General features: G+C 38.5%; 1 protein-coding gene across 1 annotated transcript in view; it reads left to right on the forward strand.

Annotated features, from left to right (window-relative positions):
* Positions 1-14,743, forward strand: part of SEC63 (SEC63 homolog, protein translocation regulator) — a 63,709-nt gene that overhangs the window by 16,064 nt on the left and 32,902 nt on the right. The window contains exons 2-5 of the mRNA XM_080390350.1: positions 3,439-3,538; positions 4,393-4,507; positions 8,683-8,795; positions 11,482-11,543. Coding sequence (XP_080246476.1) covers positions 3,439-3,538; positions 4,393-4,507; positions 8,683-8,795; positions 11,482-11,543 — 390 coding nt within the window. The remainder of the gene's footprint in view (positions 1-3,438; positions 3,539-4,392; positions 4,508-8,682; positions 8,796-11,481; positions 11,544-14,743) is intronic.

Genomic DNA, 14,743 nt, shown 5'->3' on the forward strand with positions numbered 1-14,743 from the left:
AGCTTTTTTTGAAATGCCAATTTTATGTGCTGGTAATGTCTCTTAGTTCTGCATTAAAAATAGTAGTTTAATTTTAAGTATCAGTTAGCTCACTTCTAGTTGTGGTGGATCCAGTTCTGAACCAATAGAGATCTCCCACAATTTTTGTCTTGAAAGAAAAAAAAAAATTGCAAAGAGAAAATGCCAAATTAATTTGCATTCTGCTGGTAGGGAGTCAGCATTGCATTTTAGCCCTGTTTTCATTGTCACTAAATGTTTTCTTCATAGTGCTTTTTAAAGCCTTACACAAGTGAAAATAAGCGGGCAGTTGCTTAACCAAATATTAGTCGCATCTTTTTTGTTTAGAATGCTTCATGTTTAGTACTTTTCTTAAGTATGTGAACAATCTTTGTAGATCAGGAGAACTGCAAAGTATGTGTGTGGCTTATCTGTTGCACAGAACTGCAAGACAAATTTGGAAGCTTATTTTGAAGCCTTGCAAGAGTTGGATAGGATGCAAGGGAGGATAATTCAATCCTTTATACTCACTCTCTCCTTCTTTGGGGATGGTGGGACTACTAATGTAATTTTCTCAAGGAATCCCATCAAGCTGTTTAATATTATGTTGAGTTTTGGGGAGGATATACTTTGTAGAATTAGGTAGTTCAGAATAAGCTGATACCAGAACAGGAAAAAGTGTACCTTGTATCTGCAAGCTTTAATATTTGTCTACTTTACTAGTTTGTGGGTGGCCAGGTGTCATCTCTGTTCCCACTCTGGCCAAATCAGCCAGGGTTTAAAATACGGTTCTGTGGTTACATCTCAACTTGTGGTTGATCTGGTATGCAGTATTGGCATTTATGGTCACGTTTTCTCTAGCCTCAGATAGTTTGGTGACTGCAAATTGAAGTTCTGGATGTTTCACCTGAACTGCATGCATGCTTAGAAATTCAAGTAGATCACCAAGCACCATATCCTATCAGAATAACTAAACAGAGGTCATCACTGTCTTCCACAACCACCTTTTCGAAAACTGCCAAAGAAAAACACTTCTGTGTATCATAACTGCTGTTTTAGTTAAGATGAGGGCATCAGATTGTTATAACTACAAAGTTGAGATGTAAGATTTTTTAGGATGTGACTGACGTGCTTGGGATCAAAGTTGTTAATATATTCCTCCATTTAGATAATTCACAGTTGTCTTTTAAGTTGGCAAATTTAGTCACTTTGTTTACCAGCAATATCTAAATGCATTGAGACAGGATGAAGTTTTTTCTCTTAATTCTTTCAGCTTTAGTCTGAAAAGGGCCAAGTGGTATTCTTTTGCAGATAAGGTAAGTATAGTGACCTCCAGACTTCAGAAGTTGTGGGTTGACCCTGGCTGGATGCCAGGTGCCCACCAGAGCCATTCTATTACTCCCCTCCTCAAACTGGACAGAGGAGAGAAAACACAGCGAAAGGCTCCTGCGGTGAGGCAAGGACAGGGGGATAGGTCACTTGCTAGTTACCGGCATGGGCAAAACAGACTTGACTTGGGGAAATTAGTTTATTATCATTCAAATAAGAGTAGGATAATGAGAAATAAACCCAAATCTTAACACGCCACGCCCTCTTCCCAGGCTCAGCTTCACTCCTGGATTCTCTGCCTCCTCCCCCCAAGTGGCACAGGGGGATGGGGAACGGGGGTTGCAGTTAGTCCCTCATACCTTGTCTTTGCTGCTACTTCCCCCTCAGGGGGAGGCTCCTCACACTCTGCCCCTACTCAGTGTGGGGTCCGTCCCACAGGAGACAGTTCTCCATGAGCTGCTCCAATGTGAATCCTTCCCATTGGCTGCAGTTCTTCACACACTCCTTCCACACACACTCCTTCCACAGGGCACAGTCCTTCAGGCACACACTGCTCCAGCGTGGGTCCCTTCCACAGGGCACAGTCCTTCAGGCACACACTGCTCCAGCGTGGGTCCCTTGCGGAGTCACAGCTCCTGCCAGCAAACCTGCTCCAGCCTGGGCTCCTCTCTCCCCACAGCTCCTGCCAGGGGCCTGCTCCAGCACAGGCTTCCTGCAGGGTCACAGCCTCCTTGGGGCATCCACCTGCTCTGGGGTCCTCCACAGGCTGCAGGTGCAGATCTGCTCCAGCGTTACCCTCCAGGGGCTGCAGGGGCCCAGCCTGCCTCGCCGTGGGCTTCACCACAGGCTGCAGGGGCATCTCTGCTCTGGTGCCTCCTCCTTCACTGACCTCAGTGTCTGCTGGGTTGTTTCTCTCATGCATTCTCACCCCTCGCTCTGGCTGCAGTTGCTGTTGCACAGGTTTTCCCCCTCCCCTTCTTAAATACACCCTCCCAGAGGTGCTGTCACTGCTGCTGATGGGCTCGGCCTCGGCCAGCGGCAGGTCCATCTCAGAGCCAGCTGTCATTGGTCCTGTCATACATGGGGGAAGCTTCTAGCAGCTTCTCACAGGAGCCACCCCTGCAGCTCCCTGCTACCAAAACCTTGCCATGGAAAACCAATACAGAAGCGCTACAGGTCAGAGTGTGTAGTCTATGCATAGACAAGTTACTTAAAAGATAAACAGGACTGAAGTCACTTTATAACATACCGTTCTGGTGCTTACAGAGATTCTGTACGATCTATTTGCTTTCCACCATACTTTTCTCAGAATAAAAGGCTTCTTTGACCAAGACTAAGTTGGTCTTGATTAACTCTGAAATACAATTCAAACTGTCTTAACAGAGCGAGCTTCTATGCCTTGTCATACTGATGTTGACAGTATAAATACAATTTCCTTGCAGTCCTGTCCTGTCCTGAAAGGGTGTGGGCGGAAAACTTGTTGGCCAGTTTGTCACTAATGTTTGTGCTTTCTTGCCATCAGCCCATATTACTGAGCTACATGACTTTCAAATAGCTATTATCTTATTCTTCCTTCCTTTCCCCCTTCAATGGGAAAAAAACTAAATGAAGGCACTAACAAAACAGTTGTTGTAAAGGGGAGAAAAACGCATCGTGTTTTCAGTTGAGGGAGCAGCTGTTGCTCTGGCTGTATTCTTTAGTTGTATACAGACACTGCTTTGCCTGTGGGTTAGGTGGTTTTTGGTTGTTTTTCCTGCACACCGTAGCTGACATACTGAAACGGGAGACTTGTTGAAGTTGTATATAAAATGGCAGAAGTAAAATTTACAGGTTCACATTAGCCAGGCAAAGGCTGTGTTCAGGTGATGATTGCTATGTGACATGTGGAAAATAGAATGGATTCCTTTTAGGTAGTGGAGAATAATCTGACCAACTTCTTGTGTTTATGGATGTACAGTGTCGCTTAAATGGGTAAACCCTATTGTTCCCTCCAGTATTGCTGGACCTTTTGTTAGTCCTCCAACTGACCTTGCATCCATTCTGGGATGAAGTGAGCATGTTTGTCGTTCTGCTTTTTGTCAAATTGTTAATCACAATCTTTCTCTTTCATAGAGCAAATTCGATTAAAGAATATAAGAAACGTGTATGGAAGATGCTTGTGGTATCGTTTGCGACTGTTAAAGCCACAACAAAACATAATTCCTACGGTAAAGTAAGTATGTTTCACATGCGTGACTTTCCATTAAAGCAATTCCTACATTTTTATTTTTATAAAAATACATTATTTTTTTTGTAAACAAAGCAGCTGGAATTAGTTATATGATAATGGCTTTTGTGTCACAGAAGAGACATTTGCGATCTGCTGTATTTGAATAATTAACATTTAATCATTATTATCTAGTAGGGATTGAAATCAAGATGGATGCTGTTTTTCCTTTAGAAAATATCTGTTAAATAAAACCAGTGAACCTGAGCACTAATAAATAAGAAAACAATGCATTTATATGTTCAAAAAACCAATCTTCCCTCATTGAAATTAGTGATGCTAGTGATGTCTTTTGATTTTAAATATTTAATATGTAAACATACATTCAGATATGAGTAATAATTTGTATGTTCAAAGTGATGGTTTATATCCTTTAGTTCTTTATTTATTACTCCCACCCTCAAAATGTTTTGCTGTCTGTTAGCATCTGTTCCAGCTTGTTGGTTTTTTAACATTACTTGGTCTAGGATCAGGTTAAAGTCATCCTTTAAAAATAGGAAATGCTATTGTATACCTGCTGCAGACAGACAGTTAAAGAATGGAAAAAGTCTTTGTTGATAGTAGCTTGCCGTTATTATAATAAAAAAAGGCGAGAAGATAAATAGAAGTCAGAGCAGCTGTCTCATCTGTGTCAAAAGTGGTATTATAACTGGAATACCTGCTTCAGAATCTCTTTAATATTTCTCGTTATTTTAATATTATTGCTTGAAGACTGATATCAAATGGCTTCTTATGTTACTTGTAGAATTATACTAGAGCTAGTGGATTTATCCATTAAAAAAATTCTTTCTTCCAAACAGGAAAATAGTCCTCCTTGCTGGCTGGGCATTATTTTTGTTTCTTGCATACAAAGTTTCCAAAACAGACCGAGAGTATCAAGAATACAACCCTTATGAGGTTTTACATTTGGATCCTGTAAGTAATAGCATCTTTCATGAGTCTGTACTAGTATAACTATATTCTGTGCCTAGAGGTCAAATTTAAGACTTGGTTTTTTTTTTTTTAAACAAAATCACTTAACTTTAGTGAATGTGTTTTTGTTCTTTTTTTGGCACCTGAAAAGTTGCTGCTGCATATTGCAAAGTCAGTTGTTAGATATTCTTTGCCTATATCTGTACTAATTTGTAACTTTCATATCTAACTCCTTCAAAATTCTAATGACTTTCTTAATATAGTGAGGTGTTTTTTTTTTTTTTTCCCTGTTTTGAATCTTGTTCTGTTGTTTTCCTTGCTTGGTACAGGAAAACAAAAAAGTCATTCTGCTTTGCCCTGTGAAAACTTTCTCCATAGTGATTTTTAGGGATGCTGCTGAATGAACTGTATAAACAAGAGTGTAGATTAATTTGATTTACAGTTGTACAGGAGTATTTCTCTTCTAAAATGAAAGATTTCACTAAAGGGTGTTGGTGATGCACGTTTTGATGTAATAAAGGTTACCTTGAATCTGTTGTATCTGTGAATGCAAACAACAAATTCTAAATAGTGATACCAGCCAATTGGTTTATTAAATTGGAAGAAACCCAATGTAGTGTTTATCTAGAAAACAGATGCAGTACTTCATTTTGAATCAGACTTTCAATATAAATAAACATAAGTTATATATTCCAAGGTGACACATAGACCTTCGGACATCCCCTAAACTCTTACTTAGCCTCATCAAACTCGTCTCTTAATCACAATACCTTGAGCAAATCCTGCTTATGTTAATTATTTCCTGTTACAAAGCTCCTCTTCTGAATAACAGTAGAGTCATCTTTTCAGTTCTGAAGTCTGAGGTATGTTTTACTCTCCAGTCTGAAGTAGTACACTGTGGAAACTTCTCAGCACAAGAATATGGAGGAACTTTGAATGTACTTGTTTTGATTAAACCTGACATATTTTGATAGTGTGGGAGAGCTTAATATGTATATGAACATTAACAAACATATCTGCTGCCATTAGTGATGGGGCTTGTCAGCATAAAAATAGGCATCACTAGTACTGCTTTACTACCCTAGGAAAGCCATTGTAGCAGATGAGTCTAGCCTATTTCTAGCCAGACAGGTAGAACGAGATCTGCCTGTCATGTGCGGAGGAAAGTTGTTTAAATTCAACCTCTGCTCAGTTCCTCTGTGAATGCTTAATTGCTGACTTGTGTTCTCTCACTGATGCACAGGAGCAGGCTAAGTTTTTATACTGAATGGTATCTGTTGGAACCGTGCAGTTTAAATGTTCATATATCTGGGTTAACTTTGTTTAAACAAATCAGGCTAGGGATTAGGTCATCAGAGGATTGTCTTTTGTCATCTTTGGCAAATTTCTATGAGTAACAACTCTGAGAGGAAAAAAGTATGTATGTAGTGAATTGTAACTTAATGTTTATTAATGAAAACTTGTATAAGCACTCAAAGAAACCAATACTGAAATGCTTCAAGAACTGATAGAGGGATGGAGCATATATGTCACAAAGATAAGCTGAATTAAAGCCAGAGATGTTACAAGGAGGAAGAAGAGGTGGGTGTGAAGATAGATAAGTTGAAGTAGGGCTTGAAATAGTCCAACGTTTCAGATTGTGTGTGTTTTACGTATTTCTGTGCTATCAGATGATGTCTGCTAAATCCCCTTGGAAAACTTGTAGTTCAGACTACATGAAAGTTAACAGCTTTCTTCTGTTACCATCAAAGTGGAACCTTTAGCATTGTTTCCAGCCCTGCTGATGTTGAAGTGATACAGATGTTGAAGTGTTGCAAGATAATGGAATTGTTGCTGTTCAAAAAACAAAAATCCAAACTAAAAGAAAAGAAGTCGCAGGTGCAAACACTTGAAAGACTTGGTACACAATAATTCATTTGCTTCCTTGCATTCAGACTGTGGCCAAGATAATTTTTTTATCTTATGTTAGCATGTCAACTTACAACAAGAGGCTTTTTTCTGCAGAGGAGAATCACAACACAAAGTCCAGATAATGTACATGCACCTTTATTTTATATATAGTATCAGCACTTTATTTTGAACATAGAATAGTGTGGAGTGGCTGGAAGAAAACGGGCATATTATGAGCAATCCAGACCAAATAACTTGGTTGTAATAACAGGCTGCAGCTCTAAGAAGCTGCAGGTGTTGTGAAGGACATATGCAAGGCCAAGGGAGACAAAGAAACTGTGTATTCACAGAGAGATAAGAGAGTTGGACAGAAAGATGAGAAAAACCAGGATGCCTGCACAAGGGGGGAGCAGCGACCAGGGCCAGTCGTAAGGGAGGTGGAAGCGTGTGAATGAGTAGTTTTAACCTCTCACCTTTTACATAACAAAGCCTGCGTAGCGTCTGTATTTTTAGCTGGGGGTATAAATTGGTGTGGGTCTATTAATAGCACCTGTAGAGTATAAAGTACTGTGTATCCCTTAATAAAGCGGCACTAACTTGATCACATTGGTTGTATAAGTTGTGTCCAAGCCTTCTGCGTCAACAGAATAGGTTTTTTTTGGAGCACATCACTTAAATTCACTAATACATAAGGCACTTTGATGTTACTACTGATTTATTGAGTAAGTATCCTTACTGCCATTTTAGAGGTATGATCCAAGGCATAAAGATGAAGTTCAAAACAAAGTACAGATAATATTTATTTTTAAAAAATAATTAATTAAAAAATAATTTGAAAATAATAAAGACAGACAACTGGGGCCTTAATTCTTTTTGTGCAAGTAGTTAATACAGGGGAGCTTTGTGTTTCACGCAGAGCGCTGACTGATACCAACTATCCTAGGGTACTAAGTGTTTGTGTAAGTCAGGCCTAATCTCTGTAGCCTTGCTTTTGAAAATGAGGACTAAGCAATTATTGATAAATAGAAAGTTTGTCATCAACTTATTGGGGATCAATGCACCCTCTGTGGCAGAGAGAGGAAAAAATGGGGATCTTTTCTTTTTATGGGCAGCACTCATGTGAGCCGTGAAGACCCATCTCCTCTCCAGCAACCTAATTTCCCTCTCACCCCCCTCCACACATACTTTCTAGCTTCTGCTACTCATCCGACATTCTTCATCTGTTGATAAAGGAATGGAGTATGTTGTCCTAAGGACAAGCTGTATTAGTCAGAGATGTTACAAGGGGGATGAAGGGATGGGTGTGAAGATAGATCACTTGAAGATTGATCTTCATCTGAAATGGCTGTTTTTGCTTGAAGTCTAATTTATTATGGAGTAAATTCATCCTATGCATTAAATGAGGCAGGCATGCTGTTGAAAAATAGTGTTGGAAAATGATAGACACATTGTATAAAGACAGATAAAGTAACAGCAAATGAAGCCTCAGGTTAGTTGAATTTCTGGTTTAAATTTATTGAAACAGTACCATCATCTTTAAATAACTTCTTTGTGTTTGTTACACAGTTAAGGTCAGCATGCCAGGCCTCTGTCACAAAATGTTGGAAAGTCCAGTGGTAATGGTTCTGTGAAACTTAACAGTGTACTAGAAAAACTTTACAGCACTTCATAGTAAATGCAGACAGTGGAATAAAAATCAGTCTCTTTCTCAGGTAGAGGTAATGTATTCCCTTTGTTCAAGAAGTTTGAAATAATTCATGGGTACGATAATTCTAGTCAAAGGTATTCTTAAGTGGCAGGGTAATCCACTGTTCCTGGTGACTGACAGATTTATTTCTGCCTACAAGCGAACCATCATACCTGATCTATGAACTCTTACTTAAATAGAAGAATATTGCAAGTGAGAATTCCTTGTATTCATGAATATGTTTAGGAAAAGATAAGATTTGTGAAACAGATAAGACCACCTTATTTTTTTTTTTCCTATAGATGGATGAACAAAGTAATTCAGGAAAAAACCCCAACCCAGTCACCTTCATATCTTTTGGTTAGACTGTGACTTCTGACTTGATTTAAAAATATAATGTTTATAAAAATGTTATTAGAAAAATAATAAAATGATGTTTCCATGAAATACATATGTAGTTTCATGATCATATATTAGAGTATAATTCTTTACTTCAGTGAATGATTCGGAGAAATATCTCGCAATGTGTTTAGAATATAGATATAGAATAACGGATTTGATTTAAGAATTTATTAATAAACTCAGAAATTTTCTTTTTAAGGGAGCAAGTATATCGGAAATTAGGAAGCAGTACCGTGCACTATCGCTCAAATACCATCCAGATAAAGGAGGAGATGAAGTTATGTTCATGAGGATTGCTAAGGCCTATGCAGCGTAAGTTTCTTTTTTTGTCTATAAAAAAATGGGAACTTGATATGGGGAAGGAAACCTTTAAGGTAATAGCAGGGATGACTTAAGCAGCCAGGAAAAATGTGTTTAGATATTAACAAAAGTCAAAACATGTCTCAGTTCAGTGCATATTTGCTCTGTACAAGTTAGGAAGGATAATTTAATTGTTTAGTAACTGTGAGAATACTGTTAGATTTTTGTATTAAACTTCTATGTCAGCTAGGAAAAGTGTTTCCAGTATTAAATCTTCTAAGATGGTAGAGAACAAACCGGGTGTTGCAGTTTTTAACCAGTCAGCCCTGTCGCAGCAATTGTGAAGCATGGTTTAGAAAATAAATACACTGTTCATTTTGCCTGGTGATAAAACCAAAGAGTAAGAGATGCTATTTTAACTCTGTTCCCATATAGCGATAAAGATATTTCAGTTTGGTTCTGACTCAGTTTTCTCTTAGCTCCCCCGCATGCCTTTCATTTGCACTCGCCTTGCCTTGCAGTCCTGATTTTTCACTGGGTGGTTGTGTCATGTTACCTATGTAGTTTTTGAAAGCTGAATCCTCAAATCCTCTTTTCCTCCAGAGTATTTTTTGGCCTTATCTCTGCTTATAGTGTTTTTTGGTTTTGTGTGTGTGATTTTTTTTTTTTTTTTTTTTTGAGATGATGTCTTAATACTAGAATTTGGTGTAAAGGATGTCCCTTTTTATTGAGTTTTTCCATAGTAAAGATGAGGGTTTAGGTTTTCTAATTCTGTTCATACACAGAATGTTAATACAGCTTTATATTCTTTTCTACTCTAGATGATAATTTGTCAGAGTCCAATAGTCTCTGACCTGGTTCTATTAGATATTCCACATGTGGAGCTTGTAATGTTTAATACCAAATTTGTTTATCTGAAGACAGTTGATGTTACATTCAATTTCTGATTTAGCAGGGTGCTACTAAGTATACTAAACCCACAAACATTTAACAAATGTTTACCACAAACAAAGTTAGGCTTTGCAAAATACAGGAATTTCAATACACAGTTCAGTCACAATACCAATGTAATTCCTGTTGCTGGTCTCTCTGATACACTCAGTGACACAATGCTGGGTGTCCCCAGGTGCTGGGAAGACATTTGGGCTGAAGCCAGCTCAAGCCCACTGCTCCTTTCAAAATTCTTTCGCTAGTTGTCTAGTTTTTATACTGTGTTGGGCTGAGCCAGGTATGCACTTGCCCCATGTTGGTCTTGCAAGCTTGAGGAGACATTCATAGTTTCCAAGTGCACTCGAGAAACATTTAGACCATCAGTTAGTTGATCTAATCACATGTTGATGTGTATCTAAAACAAAGATCACCCTCTGGTCCGCTTTTGTGGTGAGACAGTGTCAGCTTCTTTGCAGCAGCTGTGGTGAGTTACTGTGGTCAGTCTGAGCTTCCCGGTGCATCGCCCTTGCCCGTCCCCTCTGAGCTTTCTTCCATTGTAGGAATTTATTGGGTCAGTCACATCATCAAGGAACCTAGCAAGTTGGTGATTTCTGCTTTTAAATCAATTGTCTATGTGATTGACCTTGCTGACTGCTTGAGAGTCCTTTTTGGGCTGAGGTGAGGAGAACCAACGCCGTGATCACTTGAATGGTTTTGAAATCATACTTTCTGCTTAAACACAATCTGCATTACTATGAGTCTTTTCCATAGGATATTCTGGTATTGCTTTCTGAACTCCTGAAACAGCTCACTACTTTGCTTTGCAAGCTGGTGCTCAAATGCTTGGTGATACAATTTGATACTTCATATGCTAGTACAAGGGCTGTGACAGAAGCATATCTTGAAGTAAACAGTGGTGAAATTTCTTGGCCATGCTGTCTTGAAAGAATGTAAAAGCTACCCATTCAATGAGTCTGCTTGTTAACAAATGTGAGACTTGGAAACGATCGGGAGATGTCTTATTCACTGGGTTTCTTGTGTGAGACAAAATCTGTATAGTAAATGCCTTGTTCTGTTTCCTAAAGCAGTATTCTGCCTTCTAGTAATAGGGAGTCTGTTTGAGGTGGTATATTATTGCCAAGAAACTGTCATTACAGAACAGGCATAGCAACTGTAAGATTTAGGAGGTGGTGGCTTTATTTTTTTCTCTATTCTTAAATATGAAACTAGGGAGTTCCAGGAAAAACAACCAACCAACAAAACGCCATGCCATCAAAGGCTAAAAGTCTAGGATAAGAGAATTAAAAGTCCATATGGACAATTTCTGCTGTATCAGCTCATCTTGCATATTCTCCTTCCTTCTAAAAAAAAGATATTTTCAACCTTTGTTGTCTTTCAATGTCAGGTTACGGTACAACAGATTTTGAAAGTACTCTTTGCTGGATGGGTACGCGGTCACTCTCATGAAAAGGAGATGTGATTGTTCCACCTCCTGTACAAGGGCACACTCTCTGTGTCTTGATTTTTTTTTTTTTTTTTTTCTTTTTTTGCTGTCGGAGTGCAAAAAGAATTCACCTGTGTATCATGAAGGAACATAGCAGTATTGTTTCATATCAGATTTCATACAAACAATAGCAGAAGCGGTTTAGCTTGCCAACTGTCTCTGAAGGATAGTACAAATGGCACATTTTAAAGTTTCTGTATGTTAATGATTTTTAGAGGAATGTCTTTACTTCTGTATTAACTTAATATCTCTTCTTGAAATTAGCTTAACTGATGAAGAATCACGAAAAAATTGGGAAGAATTTGGTAATCCAGATGGACCACAAGGTAACAGTTATGAATGATGGAAGTCCTATAATTTCTGTACATTGAGCCATATAATATCTGATCTTTCGAGAAACACTGAGATCTTCATATATATAGAATAACTTTTTCCTGTGATTTGAAGCCATGCATCCAATACATTCTTTGCTTGTGAAACTGATTCTGGGGTGGTGGTGGGAGGGAAAGGCAGGAAAGAGTTTGCTTTCACTTTTCTCAAACTTCTCATTGGCAGGGGGAAAAGAGGGAAGGGTATTTTTTTTTTAATTAGTCAGCTTCAGTAAGTAGAGAGTCTTGCCAATGTTAAAAGGAGGTATAAGTGAAAAATAGAATAATACACATCAGAAACTGGTCAATGTTAAGCATTTCTTAATATTTATGATCAGATAATATAGATGTATATTGAAAAATTAACAACTAGCCATAATGCAATAAACACACTTCAAAGGGATGTATGTGAGGATATGTATCTGTTTACGTAAATACTACATACACATCTGCCTTCCATTTGCTGGAAGCAGTGCTATTTAAGCATAGCTCTATGCCACCTTCATCTTGAGAAGTCCTGGTGGTTATCCCTGTGCTGCTAGATTGTTCCTGGGCAGGTAGCTACCTGAAAATAATCCTGATGATGGTGTATTTAAGTTTTACAGTAGATGATCCAAACTGAAATAATTTTAAGACTGAAAGTCAATAGATATTTTTCCTTCCTGTTTGCAGTTGGTGAGTTGCTTGTAAAATATCTTTGTGACTGTTTAAGTGGACTAATTGTGAGGAAGAATATTGTGTGTTTCTAGCTGCTTCTAATACTCATTACAAGCAAAAAGGAAACCTGCCATCTGTTAGGACAGGCTTCCATAGATCTCTGCTTGCTGATGCCCTGCAGTTTGTGGGACTGAGTTATACTACATATCTGTGTGGAATGAGTTAAGGACAGCTTGGGGGAGTAATAAATGGGATTTGTGACCCAATTGTGAAATTACAGGATGATGTGAGGGAAATCTGTGCTAGAAATTCTTCTTCTGACTTGGATCCATCCAACATGGGAAATTTTAAAAGGGACCCCCTCCCAGCCCCTGAACTAGTGTTTCAAAGAAACAATCTTCCCTCTCCCTTCAAAAAAAACCCAACAATGCCAACTAAATCATAGCCTGACAAAGGCATTTCTGATGCACTAAAGTGGTGGTTCGCTTTCCTTAACCACAGTGTTTTATAGCATAGGAAATTTCTTTCAGTTCCTAGCTTCTCTTGGTTTCCTAGCCACTCAAGTAGGAGAATCTTTCCCTCTTGCTTCAAAATGAAAATAACATCTTGCTTCAGAAATGCTATCACAATATCAGCAAAATGGTACTGTAAATTTTAGGCTGGTATATATGCAGAAATAGCTTGCTTAGGATGTTTCCTGATGCTAAACTGTTTTTTGCATCCGTGAACTAATAACTTAGTGTTGCCAAGGCATAGGATTTCAAGTTAGGCGGTGTGTCTGTGTCCTTGAACAGACCTGAAGCTGTGACTTGAAAAGCTAAAAGCTGAGACTTTAAAGGCATGAACGTCCTTGTGTAGTTGGCTCAGATTGCTTTCACAAACTTGAGGGACTGTGGTTTCCCAGAGGGTGAAATGAATGAACCCTTTGGTAGGGTAGCACTTTGTACTATAAGTGTGATGCCTCCTGCGCTTCTGAAACTTGAACTCAGGCTACAGTGGAACTGGAGTTACCTGCTTTGCTTCTAGGTCTCTTATTGTTCATCTGAATGGTGGGCAGAAGCCTGGAATTTTCTCTCTCCCATCCTCTTTTCTGTAACCTTGTTCCACATTGAAGTGTGAGAAGCTTTCTAATTTAGTGAAATTCATCTTCTCTTCATTTATATACCAGTAGTGTAAAATTTGTATCCAAGCTATGCACTCTAAGTTTTCCAGTTCTGTGTAGTTAAGGACTGGAGACAGTCCCTTGTAGAGGTATATTCTGGGATAAGGTGAAGCACATCTGGCGTTAGACATGTCTTAACCAAGTTAGATGAGGTCCATCCCACCCTCTGTGCCCAGCACAAAGGAACAGCAAGCAGTATTTGTGTCCACCCAACTGAAGCAGCATGGAAGTTAGAGGCATGCAAGCAAGATATTCTTGTCTTTGGCATGACTCGTTTGTTTACTAGAAGTAAAATACTGAATGTGCAAAATCTTTTGAAGAGTAAAAAGTAGGTGAGGGGACCTGGAGAGCAGAAGAATATACTTTTATTAATGTAAGGCAGTTTTAGTAGACTATTTTCCTTTGTATTTGCTAATGCTTCAGCTCAGTGAGCGTGGATAGGGGCAAGGAGACTCTCAGAACACAAGAAGAGGAGCTTTGTACTGAACTACTTCTGTTCCTGGAACAGTTTGAAGCTAAAATCCTAAAGGTCAAAAATACTGTGGGAAACTGGAATTGATACCACCAGTAAAAGACACACATTTTTAGTAGAATCTTCTAAAAATCTGTAACCATTCACAGACAGAAGTGTCTCCAGACTCTTCTCCAGAGCAGGGTATTTCCTATGACTTGTGGTAAATTTACTGAGTGTTATTCTGTTGAACTCCTCAGCTTGAGGTGTGGTTAAGTTGGTCAGATGTTTAATTTGAGTCTCCACAAATAGTAATTTCCAACTTAACTACATAGAAGTCATGTTAGACTTGTGCATAACCAGTGGGTTGTCTGAATTGATGTCTGTCGCAATCTGTTAATAGACAGTAGTATCTAACTACATAGAAGATCCTAGCCTGTCCTTATTTAAGGGAGTACTCCTCGCTGATACGTGCTAGTACTGAGGAAAGCATGTTTTTTGGTGGTTTTTTTTTTTTTTTAAACAGGCCCTAGAAATTTGTAAAGTGGTTTGTTTGTTTTTCTTTTTTATTTTCCTAGAACTTTTAGTGTGGGAATAGGTAGCAATTGTGGAGTTCGATTTATTACTGCTAAAGTGTCTGCAGACAAGCTGTTTGATGCTATTCTGTATTTGGGTCTGTGTACTGTAAATGTTATAGTTAGGGAATCATGTCTTCTATTTTCTGCAGCCTGTCTCCTTTTGAATTGAAAAGTGTTCCTTTCTCTTTCTTGCCAATCACACAAGAATTTGAATTGGCAGAGTTTTGTTTTTACAATACACAGCTTAGAACACTTTTCTGAAGTTACAAACTAATAAAACTTTTCCCATAGAATTCATTTGCACGGTTTT

The sequence above is a fragment of the Falco punctatus genome (genome assembly GCF_963210335.1).
Source record: "Falco punctatus genome assembly, chromosome: 5".
Taxonomy (NCBI): domain Eukaryota; kingdom Metazoa; phylum Chordata; class Aves; order Falconiformes; family Falconidae; genus Falco; species Falco punctatus.